The sequence below is a fragment of the Rhinatrema bivittatum genome, chromosome 3 (assembly GCF_901001135.1).
Source record: "Rhinatrema bivittatum chromosome 3, aRhiBiv1.1, whole genome shotgun sequence".
NCBI lineage: Eukaryota > Metazoa > Chordata > Amphibia > Gymnophiona > Rhinatrematidae > Rhinatrema > Rhinatrema bivittatum.
This window is the reverse complement of record NC_042617.1, coordinates 37,832,430-37,850,467: the sequence shown is the minus strand read 5'-3', so window position 1 is coordinate 37,850,467 and position 18,038 is coordinate 37,832,430. Positions and strand designations below refer to the sequence as shown.

The window sequence follows — 18,038 nt, the reverse complement described above, 5'->3', positions numbered from 1 at the left end:
CACTGCTGTCTTGTCACTCTTTCGCTGAATTTCACACATCTGGCTTGAGTAAAGCATTGTGGTTGCTGTGTTAGTGCACTGAAATACATTCACTGTTGAGTGTTATCCAACCCACGGTGCTGTTGTATGTTCGGACATCCTCCCACTTAGCTCATTTTGCACTGACCTGACGAAAGGGACTCATCCCTTTCGTCAGGTACCTCCCTCCATGTGCCAAGGGCTAGGATCCTGTACACTCATGAGCAGGTTCTTAAAAAATGGTCAAGCAGTTGACATAGTGAACCAGGCTCAAAGGGGGTTTCTGGTTTTTTCAATTTGGTTTTTTTTTTTTTTTTTACTGGGCAGGGCATCTTTCCTCTCTGGACGAGAGAGGTCATTTTCTCACTTTCTGTATTAATTTAAAACTGTGGTGTGATAGCATTAACTGCTGACACTCAATGTGCTTTAGATTGATTCTTTCACCTTCCGAACTGACTACTGGCACTTCCACCTCTTGCAGACCCAAATCCTGCCCACAACCTTGTCCAATATGTGGTGAAAATTTATCAGGCAAAAAAAAAAAAAGCATATGGATAACTTCACATATTGAAAGTCCACCTGATTTCACAGAAGCAGGTACAGTCAATAGAAAAACACTTAACAATCTCAGTAGCACCGCATACCTCCTCTGCATATGGAATTCATTTTCTGACAAAATATTCAAGCACAATCCAGCAGTGCAAAATCAGTCACTTACCCTGATCAGAAGTTAGGATACAGAATGAGTGGCCATGCTGTTTCCTTTGGTAGTATCCCTATCATTACTTCCAGGGTCTCTTCCAAAAGAAGCTGGACCTTAAGCCTAGAAGCAGAGTGTTTACGTTTATTCCCTCCATGGTTAAGTTAGCCGGCTAACTCCGATATTCAGAGTTAGCGAGATGACTTCGCTGGCTAAGTCTGATTGGGCTAAAGTTAGGCGGCTATAGTTAGCCAGCTAATTTTAAGATAGCCAGCTATATTCAATAGTGCGGTTTCTCTACTGAATATACCTCCAAAGTAGCTGGATATGTTTAACCACCTAGCCGGACTGTGTCTGAATATGGATATCTAAGTAATTTTCCAATCTTGCTTGTACCTGTATAATTTTTTTTTTTTTATTGGGTGATTTAAAGGGATCTTAAGTATCAGTACAGGGATGAGATCTCAGGGATGGGAAAAAGAGAAGGAGAGAGGGTAAGGGTGAGAGGTCCAGGGATGGGGTGAGGAAAGGAGGACTAGGAATGGGGAAAGGAGAAGGTGAAAGGACTGGGGATAGGAGGGAGGACTATGAGAAGGAGAGAGGACTGAGGATGGGGGAGGAGAGGTAATAAGGATTGAGGATGGGGAGGATGGGAAAGGGGGAAATCAGGAATCTGAAATGGAGAGGGAGAGGGATGGAGGTTCTGGGATGGGGAAAGGGAGTAGGACGTGTTGGGGGGGGAGGGGGGTTCCAGGATCTGGAGAGAAGGAAGAGGAAAGCAGGGAGGTTCCAGGATCTGGGGGATGGAATCTGAGATCAAGGGAGCGAGATCCTGAATTGCAGTAGGTGGGGAGGGGGAGAGGAGAGGAGGGAGGTATCCGTACCGTGCTCTGGTCCTGCCCCCCCTTACACCTCCTCTCTGTCCTCTCAATCTGCCACACACACACCAGCATCAATCCCTTCTCCCTCCCTCACACACCAACACTGCCCTCTTCCCCCCACTCCTCAGCCTCTCTTCTCACCCCCAATGAGCCCCATTCAACCCCTCCTAATCTTCCCAAAATGATCCCCCTTTGCCAGTGGCATGCGGTCAGGACCTTCAAGGGATTCAGTGAATCCCCAGCCCATAGGCATCACTACAGGGTGGCAAGTGCCACCTCAAATTTATACATTGGATCGGGCAGGTATAAACCAAACCCCTGCCCAATCCAATCAATGGCATCACACTTCACTACAACCCCCCACCCATGGACAGCAGGAGTCGCATTTATCCATACGTCATCTCCTGTTGCTGCAGGGCTGGTCTTGCAGCTTTTACCGCGAGACTAGCCCCTGCAGTGGGGGTGGGGATGTAGGTTATGTGTGACTGCCTGTGTGTGTGTGGATGATGGGTGGGTAGGTGGGTAAGAGCCTGGGTATGTGTTTTTGGGTGGATGATAGCTGTGTATATGTGGGTGAGAGCTGTGTGGTTGTTTATGTGAGAGAGGCTGTGCGTGTGTGTGGGGGGGGTGACAATTTGTGTGGGTGATTGCCTGTGTGTGTGAGGGGGTGAGCGCCTGTGTGGGTGTATATGAGTGACTATGAGGGTGGGTGACTGCCTGGTTGTGTGTGCATGACTACCTGGCCGGGTGGGTGACAGCCTGGGTTCATGTTTGTGGGTGAGATCCTGTGTATGTGTGGATGAGAGGCTGTGTAGGTGTGTGGGGAGGGGTGGGTGACAGCCTGTGTGTGTGTGTGGGGGGGGGGGGGGTTTGAGAGCCTGTATGTGTATGTGTGACTGCCAGTGTGTGGATGATTGTGTGTGTTTGGGTGGGTGAGAGCCAATGAGTGTGAGCTTGTGTGTGGAGGAGAGCCTGTGTGTGGGTGTATGTGTGTGTGGGGCAGTGAGAGCCTGTGTGTGTGTTAGTGAGAGGATAAAGTTTGTATAGCTCTCCATCTCCCAATCCACAACAATCTCAGAGTGGTTGGGAATGGAAATATCCCAGGTATGAGAGAGAGAACCTTATGGGCATCCGAAGAACTGTAGGAAAGATACATAATGCTATCATCACTCTAATTTAAACTAGAATGCCAGTTTAGGTACTTGTCTTCCAAAAACCTCAAGGGAAGGAGTACTCAAACTACCTGATTAGCTGAGGAAAGAAGAATACGGTGGCAGATTAAAAATAATGGGGATGCAGTCAGTGATTTCAACACAAAATTGTTTACCATAGGCGGTGCGGAGCACATGACAAATGCCTCCTGGTGCCATTAAAAGCAAATCCAGAATTAATCTATGGTCTTGTAAGGTTTCTGTTCTCTCTCTTAATTGAAGGACAGTGTGCATGTGGATTTCTACAGTAATGTTCTTACAGATTTCCACAATAACTTGAAAGTGCAAAATGCTCATTGCCAGTCTGGCTGTACTATGGCCAGCACCAAATATAAATACTGATCAGGGTTAAAGGATCCCATGTAATTGCTTCTGCTAGGGTGGAGCACTTATTACATGTATGTATTTTACCATAATTCATGTGATATTTGTAAATGATTCTAATACAAAGCATGAAAAATGCAATATAAAGCAATTAAAACAATCAAACCAGTCTTTTGTATAGAATGTTCATAACAGTAGTCCAAGAAATAGAGATGAAACAAGAATATGCAGCATAGTTGATCATTTGCACCTCTGCTTTCATCAGGACTTGTGAATTCATTCCTGATGACAAACAGGAAAGCAGACCCAACAATGTCCCAATATCTTTCAGCATTAACTCCTGTCTCCAGTCATCTCCTCAGCAGTTCCCCATCCCATAATTCAGTCTCCAACATACAAAATACTTTCACTAAAGAGGAAAAGCAAAGTCTATTAGTCCATTGCTCTCTCTCTCTGTAATTTTTAAAGCAAAAAGCAGAAAAGTAAAAAGGAAGTTTATCTTATCTCATATCAGATCTCTGTATAAAACAGGTACAAACATTGGCTTTATTAAAAGATCAAAGCACTCAGAAACCTAATTGCATTTTTCAACTCATTCTGCAATGCATGCTATAATGGACAGGGTCCTTCACCAAATAAACAGTATCTAAAATATTTCATTACAAATAATAGGGATAAATATAAAAACTTATGAACACAGTTAGTAATGTGACAGGCATTCTGTTGATTCAGGTCCAGAAAGATGCACTTTTTTTTTTCTTTTGCAGCAGAATGTCAACAGTAAAGATGTTTTGTTAGATTTCGTGGACTCTAGGATGGTAGTGACCCACTACCACAGGTGGATTTCTCACGGGTTAAGCCCTAAGTGTTGTCGGCTGACAAGGCTTAAGTGGTTACCTGGGGTAGAGACAGATCCAGTGAACAGGCAAGTGGTTGGGGCAGGCGGCAGGCAGGAGATTCAGTGAACAGGCAAGTGGTCAGAGCAAGTGTCAGGGAGCAGATCCGATGAACAGCAAGATCCAGTTCCAGGCAGAGAAACGGGACCAGACAGCAATCCAGCGAAGTCCAAGTCCAGGCAAAGGTCAAAACCAGAAAAGCAATCCAAGACAGGCAATGAAGGGACCAAGAACAGGAGAAAGGCAAAGAAACCCAGCACACGGGCAGCACAGGGAACCAACAAGGAAGCAACACACACTGAGAAACCAGGTGTTCAAAAGACCTGTTGCCAAGGCAAGGAGTAGTGAGAGGAATGGCCCTTTAAAGAGCTGATGCCACTGTCGTCACTTCCTGTGGCATCCAGTGGCACACATAAAGCGTGGGTCAGCAGCATGCTTGGTCTGGTGCATGGGCAGGAGGAAGCTGCTTCTGCTAATAGTGGTGGCATTTCGGCATGACAGGGGAGCATCAGGTCCCGGTAAGTTTGCAGCGGAAGTGTACTCTAACAGTACCTCCCCCGCAAGGTTCCCTTCCCTGTCTTCTGGGTCTGAATTTTAGAGGAAAACGTTGGTGAAATTTGTGGATAAGTTGAGGGGCTTGAATATTGCTGGCAAGCTCCCAAGAATTCTCCCCAGGACCGTAACCTTTCCAGGAAATGAGGTAAAGGAGATGTTTCCTTACTCTCTTAACGTCTAGGATCTCTGCCACCTCATATTGCCTCTTAGCTGCAGCGGTACACAAGCACAGCTTTTTAAGAGACTTGTGTGCTGCACAGAGAAACTACGTCTCCAAATTGTTTGCAACAAATATGGGATTTTGCTGAAATTATTTCCAACAACAATTTATCTCTCCCCTGAGGGAGGAGGGAGTTTCACATCCATATATTGGGGAAAATCTCTCAATCAGCATCCCATTCACTTTTTGAAGACATCTTTAAAGATAAGTGTTGTCTAATATTTTTATATGCATAAAAATAAAAAAAACAAAAGGAGATTAGTTGTTCAGGGCATACAGTGAGAGGAGGTCCCTCACTTATTTAAGAATGACTGATGATTAAAAATATAAATACTTGATATGGGCAAAATTGCAACATCATCAGCCTGTGTTTTGGATTGGGTAGCAGCCTGTTCCAGGAGTTGTTGTGTGGTCTGCCAATGATGCTGGTGGCGGGACGGGTTGATAGCATAGCTACTGGCATTGGTTCCCGAGGATGTCGCCCAAAACTAGGTAGAACAGTGAAGTCCCCGTAGCTCGGTTAATGTGGTTATTGACATTGATTCACGTAATATTGTAGAAACGTTTTGAGCGAGTAATGCGTTCTGCTAGTCCGTTTGATTGGAGGTCGTTAAGCCGAGGAGAAATCAAGATGAATTCTGGACTTCTTACACAAGCCCTTCCAGTAGTGGGCGGTAAACTGGACCCACTAGTCAGACAGGATGTGGTGAGGAAGACCATGAAAACGGAACACATGTTGGACAAACAATTGTGCTAATTCCGGGGCAGAGGAAAACTGCTCTACGATTACCCAAATTGTATTGATCCCTTTAGAAGGAGGAAAGTCCGTGATAAAATCAGTGGCCAGGTGGGGCCAGGTTCTCTTAGGAGCCGGTAAGGGTTGATATCGTTTGGTGTCTTTTTCCCACTGAGACCACCAATAGTGACAGAAGAGGAGCTCCTTGGTGCATTGGAGCCCTGGGTGACCAGCAATATGTGAGTCATAGGCCCAGCGGAGAACTCGTTCTCGCAGACGCTTGGGAACTACTGTCTTCCCCACGGATACCGGCAAGGTGGAAGTGATTAAAATTCTGGCCGTATTGATGACATGATGAGATAGGTCAGGAGGTTTATTGGAATCAGAGCTCCCGAATAGGGCATCAGCCTTCTGGTTCTTCTCTGCTGGGCAAAAATGTAGATTGAAATCAAAGCGACTAAAAATTAAAGTCCACTGGGGTTGTCATGGATTAAGACGTTGAGCATGTGATGGGTATGCCAAATTTTTGTGATCCGTATAGATAGTCACTGGGTGACTGGCTCCTTCCAACAGAAGCCGTTCTTCCAGGGCTAACTTAATTGCGAAAAGTTCTCGATCTCCTATAGTGTAATTCCTTTTGTTAAAAGAAAACTTCTTGGAGAAATATGCACAGGTAATTAATGTCCCATTGGTGTCTGGTTGCAGAAGGACTGCCCCTACCCCTAATGAGGAGGCATCTACCTCAGTGATGAACGGTTGGGAGGGATTCAGGTGTCGCAAGCAAAGGTCCTTGTGAATTCTTTTAATTGTTGAAAAGCCCGGATCACCTCTTGGGTCCAGTTGCGGGCATCCACACCCTTTCTGGTTAAAGCTGTGAGAGGAGCTGCCAGTGAGGAGTATCCATGGATGAACTGGTGGTAGTAGTTAGAAAACCCCAAAATTCATTGTAATGCCTTGAGGCCCACCAGCTGCAGCCATTCTAGAATGGCCTTGAGTTTTTCCGGATCCATACATAGACCTGCTTGAGGGATTATATATCCAAGAAAAGGCACTTCCTCTTGATGGAAGGTGCATTTTTCAAGTTTGGCATAAAGTTTGTGTTCTCGTAACCACTGCAGGACTGTCACATGTGATCTTGATGCTGGTCCGATGTCTTAGAAAAAATGAGAATATCATCCAAGTACACCACAATGTGTGAATATAAAAGGTCCCAAAATATTTTGTTTAGCATAGCTTGAAACACTGCGGGGGCATTAGCCCAAATGGCATGACTAAAAACTCATAATGGCCGTCTCGTGTACTGAAGGTGGTTATGCACTCCTCTCCATCTCAGATTCAAACCAAATTGTAGGCCCCCTGCAAATCCAACTTTGTAAATATCCGAGCCTCTTTAAGCTGGTCAAAGAGCTCCGTGATCAGCGGCAATGGGTATCTATTTTTCTTTGTAATGGCGTTAAGCTCAGATAGTCGATACAGGGCCATATAGACCCATCCTTTATTCCCACGAAGAAGAACCCGGCTCCCGCTAGGGAAGAAGATGGTCTGATAAAGCCTCTGGCTAGGTTGTCTTGAATATAATGGGTTATGGTCTCACTCTCTGGGGCTGACAATGGGTACACCCTTCCATGAGGAGGCATTTTCCCCGGCATCAGTTCAATGGAACAGTCATAATCTTGATGTGGAAGCAAGGTCTCCACCCACTGTTTGCTGAAGACATCAGTGAAATCCACATAGGAGGTGGGTAGCCCAGACATAGTTGGAATGGAGCACTGAAGTTTAAGTGCCAGGACTCTCATTTAGGCCAAACAGTGTTCATGGCACATGGGGCTCCATTTAGACAGTCGCAGGGTGCCCCGGTGAATCTGGGGGTGGTGCAGGACCAACCATGGCAACCTCAGAATTACCTAGTTTACAATAGAGGGAAAGACGTAAAGGCTAATTTGTTCCTGATGTAAGAGGCTGGTGTTCATGGTCAAAGGTGCTGTGATTTGGATAATCCTTCCTGGAAGCAGCTTCCCCGAGACAGAGGAGACCTGTAAGAGCAGATCTCAAGGGGATTTGATATTCCCACACTAATCTTTCTTCTATGAAGCTCCCTGCAGTGCCAGTATCCAGGAAGGCTTGAAGATGTAGTCTGATCTTTCCCAAGTGAAAGCTCACGGGGAGTAACATCTGCAGAGAGGAGCCCGAAGGACTTAGGGTGGCCTTTCTTACTAGTCCTAGGTCCGAAAGTTTCTCGCCTCGAGGGGACAAGAAGCCGTATAATGTTTTGCCAGATTATTTCTACCTTGTTCATTGTTTTTATGCAGGTTATTTCTACCCTGTTCATTGTAAAACAAGACTGTGTCTCTGTTATTTTTTTTGCTGGTTGTAATGTAAACCGAAGTGATAATTAAGCTTGTTAATTGAACCTCGGTATATAAAAATTTATAAATAAATAAATAAATAATATCAGAGATTGGCATGGTACAGGCACAGACTGAGTTGCCGATGTCGCTGACATTCTTTGGGGGAGATCCTGAGATGATCCACTTGCATTGGTTACTCAGGCAAGGCTCTAGGTTCCAGAGGCTTGGCCGGAATGAATGGGTGTTGGAAAGCGGGGGCTAGTGGGACCGGATGACGGGTTGATGCCCTCTCCCAGGACCACTCCTGAAACTATATGTCCAAACGAATTGCAAGCCAGATCAAATCTGTTCTGGTGGCTCCCATCCGGCCAGGTCATCTTTAATGGTTTCGGATAGGCCTTGCTGGAAGGATTGCCATGAGGCTGTCATCTCCCCACTGTAGTTCGGAAGCCAGAGTGAGGGCAAAGGCGATCGGCGCCATTTTGAGTATTGGCATCGGACGGCCGGCGTGCAGGAGGTTGCTCCCGGACCCCCGCTGGACTTTTGGCAAGTCTTGTGGGGGTCAGGAGGTCCCCCCAAGTTGGCCAAAAGTCCGATGCCAGGACTCAAAATGGCACCGATAGCCTTTGCCCATACTATGTCACAGGGGCTACCGGTGCCATTGGTCAGCCCCTGTCACATGGTAGGAGCACAAGATGGCACTGGTGACCATGTGACAGGGGCTGACCAATGGCACTGGTAGCCCCTGTGACACAGGCTATCGGTGCCGTGATGAAACCGGCAATCGAGGGTGTGAGAATGCAGGGATGGCTTCTGGATTCCCCCCTGGACCACCAGGGAGTTTTGGTAAGTCTTGGGGGGGTCAGGAGGGTGGGGGGTTTGTCGTTAATTTTAATTTTAGGCGGGACACGAATTTAACTCGCCGTATTAACGCATCGGGACGCCATACGGCCGAATGTAAAGCATTTGTGCCCCGACGAATCCAAATCACGAATGCAACTGAAAACATTTTGGCTGCACATCCCTATTAATTAGTTAGGGGTATTAACCACCACAATAAGCAAGCTACACCCATGCTTATCTATTTATCCAGACTATGTAATTCAGTCCTTGTTGGTTGTTGCCTGAATATAGAGCCACCTTTCTTCATTCCCCCCTGCCGTTGAAGCAGAGAGCCATGCTGGCTATGCATTGAAAGTGAAGTATCAGTCTTGCTCCCCTGCTGTTGAAGCAGAGAGCTATGCTGGATATGCGTGAAGTGTCAAACTTTCTCCCCTGCCGTTGAAGCAGAGAGCTATGCTGGATATGCATTGAAAGTGAAGTATCAGGCTTATTTGGTTTGGGGTAGTAACCGCCATAACAAGCAAGCTACTCCTTGCTTTTTTGTGAATGCAAATCCTTTTTTCCACATTTCCTCATTGCCGCTGAAGCTTAGAGCAATGTTGGAGTCGCATTAACCGTGTGTATGTTTATTGAATAAGGGTATTATCACCAGGTAGTAGCCGTCATTCCCATGAGCCACCCACTCTTCATTCACATCCTCTAGACTTTATGGATCCACAGTGTTTATCCCACACCCCTTTGAAGTCCTTTACAGTTTTGGTCTTCACCACTTCCTCCGGAAGGTCATTCTAGGCATCCATCACCCTCTCCGTGAAGAAATACTTCCTGACATTGGTTCTGAGTCTTCCTCCCTGGAGTTTTAAATCGTGTCCCTGGTTCTGCTGATTTTTTTCCAACGAAAAAGGTTTGTCGTTATCTTTGGATCATTAAAACCTTTCAAGTATCTGAAAGTCTGTATCATATCACCTCTGCTCCTCCTTTCCTCCAGGGTGTACATATTTAGATTCTCCTCATAAGTCATTCGATGAAGACCATCCACCTTTTTGGTCGCCCTTCTCTGGACCGCCTCCATCCTGTCTCTGTCTCTTCGGAGATACGGTCTCCAGAACTGAGCCTCACCAAGGACCTGTACAAGGGGATCATCACTTCCCTTTTCTTACTCGATATTCCTCTCTATGCAGCCCAGCATTCTTCTGGCTTTAGCTATCGCCTTGTCACATTGTTTCGCTGACTTCAGATCATTAGACACTATCACCCCAAGGTCTCTCTCCTGCTCCGTGCACATCAGCCCTTCACCCCCCATCGAATACAGTTTTTCCGGATTTCCACACCCCATATGCATGACTCTGCACTTCTTGGCATTGAATCTCAGCTGCCATATCTTCGACCACTCTTCCAGCTTCTTTAAATCCCGTCTCATTCTCTCCACTCTTTCCGGCGGGTCCACTCTGTTGCAGATCTTAGTATCATCCGCAAACAGACAAACTTTACCTTGTATCCCGTCCACTATGTCGGTCACATAGATATTGAACAGGTCCCTACAACAGAGAAAACTAAACTAAACTATACTTAATATATATATATATAAACTATACTAAACTCTCTGTTATTCAACATACCTCTCACCACCATCCAACCTCTACAAATCCTACAAAATACAGCTGCCAGAATCCTCACAGGAACAAGAAAATTTGATCATATTACTCCAACCCTCATTTCATTACACTGGCTGCCAATAAAATACAGGATTGACTACAAAATACTATCCATAATTCACAAAATAATATATGAAAAACAAACAAATTGGCTCAGTGCATTCATAAAACTACACTCACCAAATAGAAATCTACGATCAACGAACAAAGGCCTACTAAAAATCCCACCATCCGTCATAAACTTATCACAACTCAGAAGAGAGCTATATCCCTAGGAAGCCCTGAACTTTGAACTCCCTCCCAACGGAACTGAGAACACAACAAAATTTAAAAACATTCAAAAAAGAGCTAAAAACCTGGATGTTTACAAAAGCCTACCAAATCTCCTAATGACACTATGCTAAAGACTTTACCAGAAGAGCCCAGCCTATACCTTAATGACTCGTTGAAAGAATATATACAAGAATGTCTAAAAAAAGCCATGTTAACAAATGTATGACTGTAGAAATCGATCCTTTGTAAACCGTTGTGATGGTGAAACCGAATGGCGGTATATAAAACTCGATAAATAAATAAAACAATAGGAATAGATTTTATACTTACAACCTCCTGTCCTTATGGAGTTTGTCTTTGTACGGCTTCACTTACTGTTGGGGTGGTAATTTATTCTTAGGTGTTTTAAGATTAATTGTGAATTATTCATTTAACACAGGTCGGGAAGCGCATCAGTCAGCATGCGTTAAGTGAATTATCTGAACATGAAAAAATGTTGACTTTGATGAAACGAGTATAGTGGTCTGACCATCAGAGATGGCCAGAATTATGGGAGTTCCTGTCATATAGATATAATAGCGAAATAGGTGAAATAGGCGAAATGAGATTGTTTTTAATGTAAGGAGGGCTTTGGGTCACATAGCAGGACTTGTATAAAAAGTATATAAATGATAATGAATTAAAATTATTGTGTACAATAAACTTTTTTGCATTATATATATTGCCGAGTTCCTCTGGTTGATTACATAGCAAATTCTTCTGAGACATCTCTGCCAAGGCTACTTTATCTCTCCATTCTGCAGAGGAAAACAATTGCTGCCTTCCAGGCCATGCCTGGGAACACATCTTGGTCATCAGAATGAAGGCTTCTTACAGTGCTTATCCCCATTTACAGATAAACAAACACGGTACTCAGTCAGTTTAGAAGCATTTATTGGTATGTAAAGCAGACTGTTGGGAAGGAGGGACAAATGACTGACCTGATAGTCGCTGTCAGAACTCCTTCAGTTCTCTGCCTGCACATTAGCTGCTTATAAAAAGAATACCAACTTCCTCTTATCTCAACACATCATGACAGCTGGATGTTTCTTTTCATCCAAGCCCACTATTGTTGCCCCAACATTTGTATCTTTCTTGTTCTCACACTCTCTCTCTTCTATCTGAGTTTCAGCTTTACCATGGCACCTGTGGTTCTGGCATCATGAGTGCCTTTTGTCCGGTTGTCAGTTCTCCCCACTGGCAATGTTTCTTGAGCAACACAGCTGCAGTTCTGCACATACACAATATGTCTGCTAGAGCTGTCTCTCATTTGCAGATATACAAAGCCCACACTCATTACATGTTACAACAGGCCTACTTGAGAAAGTATGATATTGCCTGGTGAGGAGTGTATTTTTGTCCAGCTTTAAGGGAAGAGGAGAGAGTGGCTGATTGCATGGCATGGCAGTGTTGGAAAAAAGAATTGAATGGAGACTCATTTTTTAATAACATTTGTCAGAAAGGAGAATTCCATATATGAAGTTGAGAATATTTTGAAGATGCTGGTGTGAAATAAGGATGGATGTTGTCTGATGGTTTTAACTTTATGAAGAGGAGACTGCACCATTATATGCCAAGGATCTTTAGTGTCCCCGGAAGAAGCCTTATTTAGGTGAAACAGATCAGATCTAGAGTCTGTAGGGACCAATTGAGTAGACTATTGGAGTTGCTCAGTGAAATCTGGTTTTTCATGTATATGCAAGTGTAGTATCGTAGTTGGGTGTATGTGTGGGGAATAATGCAATATATATTGATATCATCAAACATTTATGTTAAATATGGTGCAATTTTCTACTATTTTGTATAACAGTCGTTGTCCATATGTTATGTATTCTCTAAATTTTGGAATAAAAAATTATGTACATTTTTCAAAACATATTCGTGGATTCAATATGATGTGATTTTAATGTATTATATATAGATTCCTTCATGTATATGATGTATTTTCAAATTGGGATCTAAGTTTATCTTTGAGTCTATTTGTACAACAGGCCTAATGGCCTATGGGTTCCATGTGTCTTCTGAATCTAGGAGAGAGGGGGTTGAAGGAGTGAGACTGCTGTAGACCAGGTGGGGGGAGGGAGGGCAGAGAAGCGGTGCATGTGGGAGGGGAGAGGAGACTGAGGGAGTGAGACTGAATCTCCTGCTATAAATGTCACTGCATACCACTGCCCTTTGCTCTGTGTGCGCCAGGCTCTCCCCTCTCCCATTTTGTTTTCTGTATACTTCAAAGGCAGGGAAGGGGATGGATCAAGAAGTAGAGGACTAATCTTTGCTGAGTGAGGTTCAGCATGGCTGGAAGGCAATAAATCTTCAGCCAGCCTTTTGCCCTCCCCCCGATTTTTGCCACCCTAGGCACAAGCTTAGTGTGCCTATTGACAAATCCAGGCCTGTGCATGAGGCCATGGGAGGAAGTGGCCCACACAAGTGCCTCATTTGGGGCCATGAGACAGGAGAGGCAGCAGTGGACTGCACGGGGCCATGTTGAGGATGTAGTGGATGCGGCCCATGTGGGAAAATGCAAGGAAGCAGTGGAGGAGGCCACAGACTGCGCAGGGTTGAGAAAAGAGGCAGCAGGAGCTCATGTTGGGACCTTGGAGAGATAGCAGCAACCCATTCTGGGCTTGTGAGAGGAGGTGGCAATGGCCTACATGGGCTGGGACAGGGCTGGTGGAGCAAGGAACCAATGGTCTAGTGAGGACAGCAATAAGCAGTGAGGGGAGAGGACAGGAGTAAAGGCAAGGATGGAAGAAGAGGAAAAGGAGAGGAAAATATATTCATATTTCAAATTTGTTGTTCTCCGGAAGGATGGGAGTTATCTTATATTTGAGGCAACACTGAACATGATGGCAAGATGAGAAGCTCAAGGTCTATCTGGTCTGCTCAGCTTCAATTCTGCTGCACTGCCATAGACCCCACTTGATCGTTGGCTTTCCTCTCACTCCTCTATGCTTGTCCCAGGCTTCTTTTTCTTTTAAATTCTGTCACTGTTTTTGTATTCACCACCCCTGCAAGAGGCCATTCCATGCATCCACCACACTGTCCCTGAAGAAATATTTTCTGATGTCGTTCCTGAGTCAGCCTCCTTGGAGCCTCATATTACGACATCTTGATGTAGAATATTCTTATCTCTGACAAAGGCTTGCTTTATGTGCATCATTGATACATCTGTGGTATTTGAATAACTCTCTCATTCTATTCAAGCCCCATCCCACCATTGCTCTTCTCTGTAGGATAAACATGTTTTCTTAAGTCTCATTTCATAGGACTTTTGCAAAAGACCCTGCACCACTTTGGTAGCCTTTCTCTGGACCACCTCCACCCAGACTATATGCATTTGATGGTACAGTCTCCAAAAAATGGATGCAATATTGTAGGTAAGGCATTATCACCTCCCCCCCCTTCTACTGGTTATGCCTTTCTCTCTCTGCACCCAGCATCCTTCTGTCTCTGGCCACCACCTTATCGCACTGCTCCACTACCTTGAGACCATCATAGGTGATTGCCCCAAGGTCTCTCTCCCAGTCAGAGCACATTAGTATCTCAGCCTCCCACAATGTATCACACCTTCGGAATTCCGCTCTTCAAAATGAATGATGAGTCTGCATTTTGTTCCACTGAATCTCAACGGCCAGGCACTTGCCTACTTCTCAAGCTTTCTTATTTCATATTTGGGCCAATATGATAATTTTCAAGTGATTGATGTCGTATTAACATATACATCAATTAGCAGACAGCTTCCTTTTCGTAGTTTCCAGTGAACTATGCATAAACATCTCCATCTTGTTACTTCCCCCCCACCAGTTTGCAAGCAGCAGTACTAGCTAGTTTGCTCAAAATATCAAGCTGTCCATGTCTTGGCTCTATTACTTCCTATTTTAATCTTATATCTTTGTTTCCTTTCTTTGTCCTATTATATTGTATTTCTTGTATTTTCATCCTTTTAAAAAATTAAGTGGCAACTTTATTGTGGTCCTACCCTATTGTGTATTTTAAAATCTTCTCTGGTTCACTCTCCAGCTATTTGGCTTATGCTGTATGTGTGCATGTTTCCTGCCATCAGTGTGATGCCCACCTAGGGGCTTAGCTAAGTCAGTACAAGGAGTTTTCAGAGGCTTTAAATGCTAGTGTCTCCTCGAGAATGCAGTCAGAATCAGGATGATTCATCAGGAAAGTCTTCATGATTTTGCTACTTTAAGTGCTAGCTCAGTTTGCCTTGACACTGTAAGTGTTTTGCCACTCCTTCCGCTTTAATGAAGGATAATACTGCAAATGTGTTTAGTGTCCTTCCTGTCTCAGGCTGAAATCCATTTTGGCACTTTTCAGCTCAAGTAAAAATGCCCTTAAGGTTGGTCTATGACCAAAGTGTGTTATTTGTTTTTGGTTTGTTTGGTTTTTTAACCTATATTATGCTTTGTTTTTCATTATGCCCGCCTCTTTGGTTTGGACACTGGAAATCTAAAAAACTGTACTCTGAGTGTACATTTTGGATTGTAATGTTTGTAATTGTATTTTGTACCTTTGCCATGCGTTTAAAGGTGGAGGATTTATAACTCTCCTTGAGCTTGTTGGGTAGGGTGTATAATCAGCTGGAACTAACTAATAAGCAAATAAATAAACGCATGATTAGAGGGGAAACGCGTGAAGAAGCTGTTAATTACATGCAAGAAAGAAGAGAAAAGGATTGAAGATCGACTCAGTGACCTCGAGGTTTGCCCGGGGCTCCGCAGAATCTTTAGATGCCTCTCCCTCATCCCAGGAGCCCTGCTTTGCCAAACATCAGCAGTTTAGGCACAGTAGGTGTGAGGATCATAGATCTCCAAGCAGCCTGCCTCTAAATTATTATTTTTTTTTAATGATATTAACATTTGATATTTTGCGTTTTCCTACAGGTAGGCAGGCAGGCACGTAAGCGTTCAGAGAGGAACATCGATTTGATGATTTGTCTACTATCCAGGTCCTGTTAACTGGGGGAGAACAAAGCTGTGGTATGCGAGTGACGTGTACAGCACAGAGCAGGAGAGCCTGGAATGTCTGCCCCCTTCCAGCCCACACACACACCCACACCCGCACACACATACACACCCACCCACACACACACACCCACACCCACACACACACCCACACCCGCACACACATACACACCCACCCCACATACACACACCCACACCCACATACACACCCACCCACACCCGCACACACACCCACACCCGCACACACATACACACCCGCACACACATACACACCCACCCACACACACACACCCACACCCACACACACACCCACACCCGCACACACATACACACCCACCCACATACACACACCCACACACACACCCACACCCGCACACACATACACACCCACCCACACCCGCACACACCCACACCCGCACACACATACACACCCACCCACACACACACACCCACACCCACACACACACCCACACCCGCACACACATACACACCCACCCACATACACACACCCACACCCACATACACACCCCCCACACCCGCACACACACCCACACCCGCACACACATACACACCCGCACACACATACCCACCCACCCACACACACACACCCACACCCACACACACACCCCACCGCACACACATACACACCCACCCACATACACACACCCACACACACACCCACACCCGCACACACATACACACCCACCCACACCCGCACACACCCACACCCGCACACACATACACACCCACCCACACACACACACCCACACACACACCCACACACACACACACCCACACCACACACCCACACCCACACACACATACACACCCACATACACACCCACCCACACACACACACACACCCACACCCACACACACATACACACCCCACACACACACACCCACACCCACACACACACCCACACCCGCACACACATACACACCCACCCACATACACACACCCACACCCGCACACACATACACACCCACCCACACCCGCACACACACCCACACCCGCACACACATACACACCCGCACACACATACACACCCACCCACACACACACACACCCACACACACACCCACACCCGCACACACATACACACCCACCCACATACACACACCCACACACACACCCACACCCGCACACACATACACACCCACCCACACACACACACCCACACACACACCCACACACACACACACCCACACCACACACCCACACCCACACACACATACACACCCACATACACACCCACCCACACACACACACACCCACACCCGCACACACATACACACCCACACACACACCACACACCCACACACACTCGCTCTCTCTCTCTCTCTCTCTCTCTCTCTCTCTATCTCACTCTCTCTCTCTCTCCCCCCCCCCGGAGGAGAGCGCGTCCAACTGAGCAAACAGTGCGCCGCGCCGAGTTTACAGCCCAGGGGAAGGAGCGAGCAGATGCCCGGCAGCAATGGCAAGAAAGCCTGCGCTCACAGCCGAGGCTGGCAGGCAGGGGGGCAGCAGCAGCAGCAGGGCAGCAGCTTGCCCCTTCACCTGCCTGGCTTTCCCTTCCCTCTTCCTGCTGCTGGCAGGGCACCCGCAGTGCCTGGACTATGGGCCCCCTTTCCGACCCGCTTTCCACCTGGAGTTCTGCACCGAGTACCAGAGGTTCGGCTGCTGCGACCAGGAGAAGGAGAGCGCCGTGGCGGCCAGATACTGGAGCATGATGGAGGCCTTTGACCTCCAGGGCTACAGGCTCTGCGGGGGGTACATTAAGGATATTCTGTGTCAGGTAAGGGCGCTGGGGCTGGGGGGAGGGGGGGGTATCTCTTATCTTTTTTTTTTTGTTTCTTTCTTTCTTTCTTTCTTTTGCTCTTTTCTCTCCCCCTGCAAGTTCCAAAGATTGCAGTTAACTCAAATATTTGCCACCAAGCCGATCTAGGCTTGCCAGACTTCCTGGGCTTCCTGGATGCCATGCGGCTAAAAAGACTTCGGCTCTCCCCCCCCCCCCCCCCCTTGCATTCTCCCGAAGCCCTGGGGCGGTCAATTCAAAATAAAACCGCAGTGTCCAGCTCAGATAGTACGGGATGCGAAGTGGCAGAGAAATGAGCGGCTTTCTGCCGTGCCCCAGCCCCCCCTGTCAGAGCTGCTCAGGTTAAAAGCAGTCGGGGCTGCTGGTGGGGGGGGCCTCACACAGGACGGTGGCAGCGCTGCAGCCGGTGCACTGAGGGCAGGGGGCCCTGCTTCACCCTCCTGCTTACAGGATGGCAGAAAGAGCCCATGCCGGTGTGGTCAGTGCTGCTGTATTTTGCTTTAAGGACAAATAACTGGCTGCACCTTTTTTTTTTTTTCCTTCAAC

The 18,038-nt window shown here is 46.3% G+C and overlaps 1 protein-coding gene across 1 annotated transcript in view; it reads left to right on the top strand.

The window, feature by feature from the left end:
• Window positions 1-17,111: 17,111 nt before the first annotated feature.
• HHIPL2 (HHIP like 2) overlaps window positions 17,112-18,038 on the top strand; it is a 67,387-nt gene continuing 66,460 nt past the window's right edge. The window contains exon 1 of the mRNA XM_029593148.1: window positions 17,112-17,471. Within this exon, the coding sequence (XP_029449008.1) occupies window positions 17,151-17,471 (321 nt within the window). The 5' untranslated portion in view covers window positions 17,112-17,150. The remainder of the gene's footprint in view (window positions 17,472-18,038) is intronic.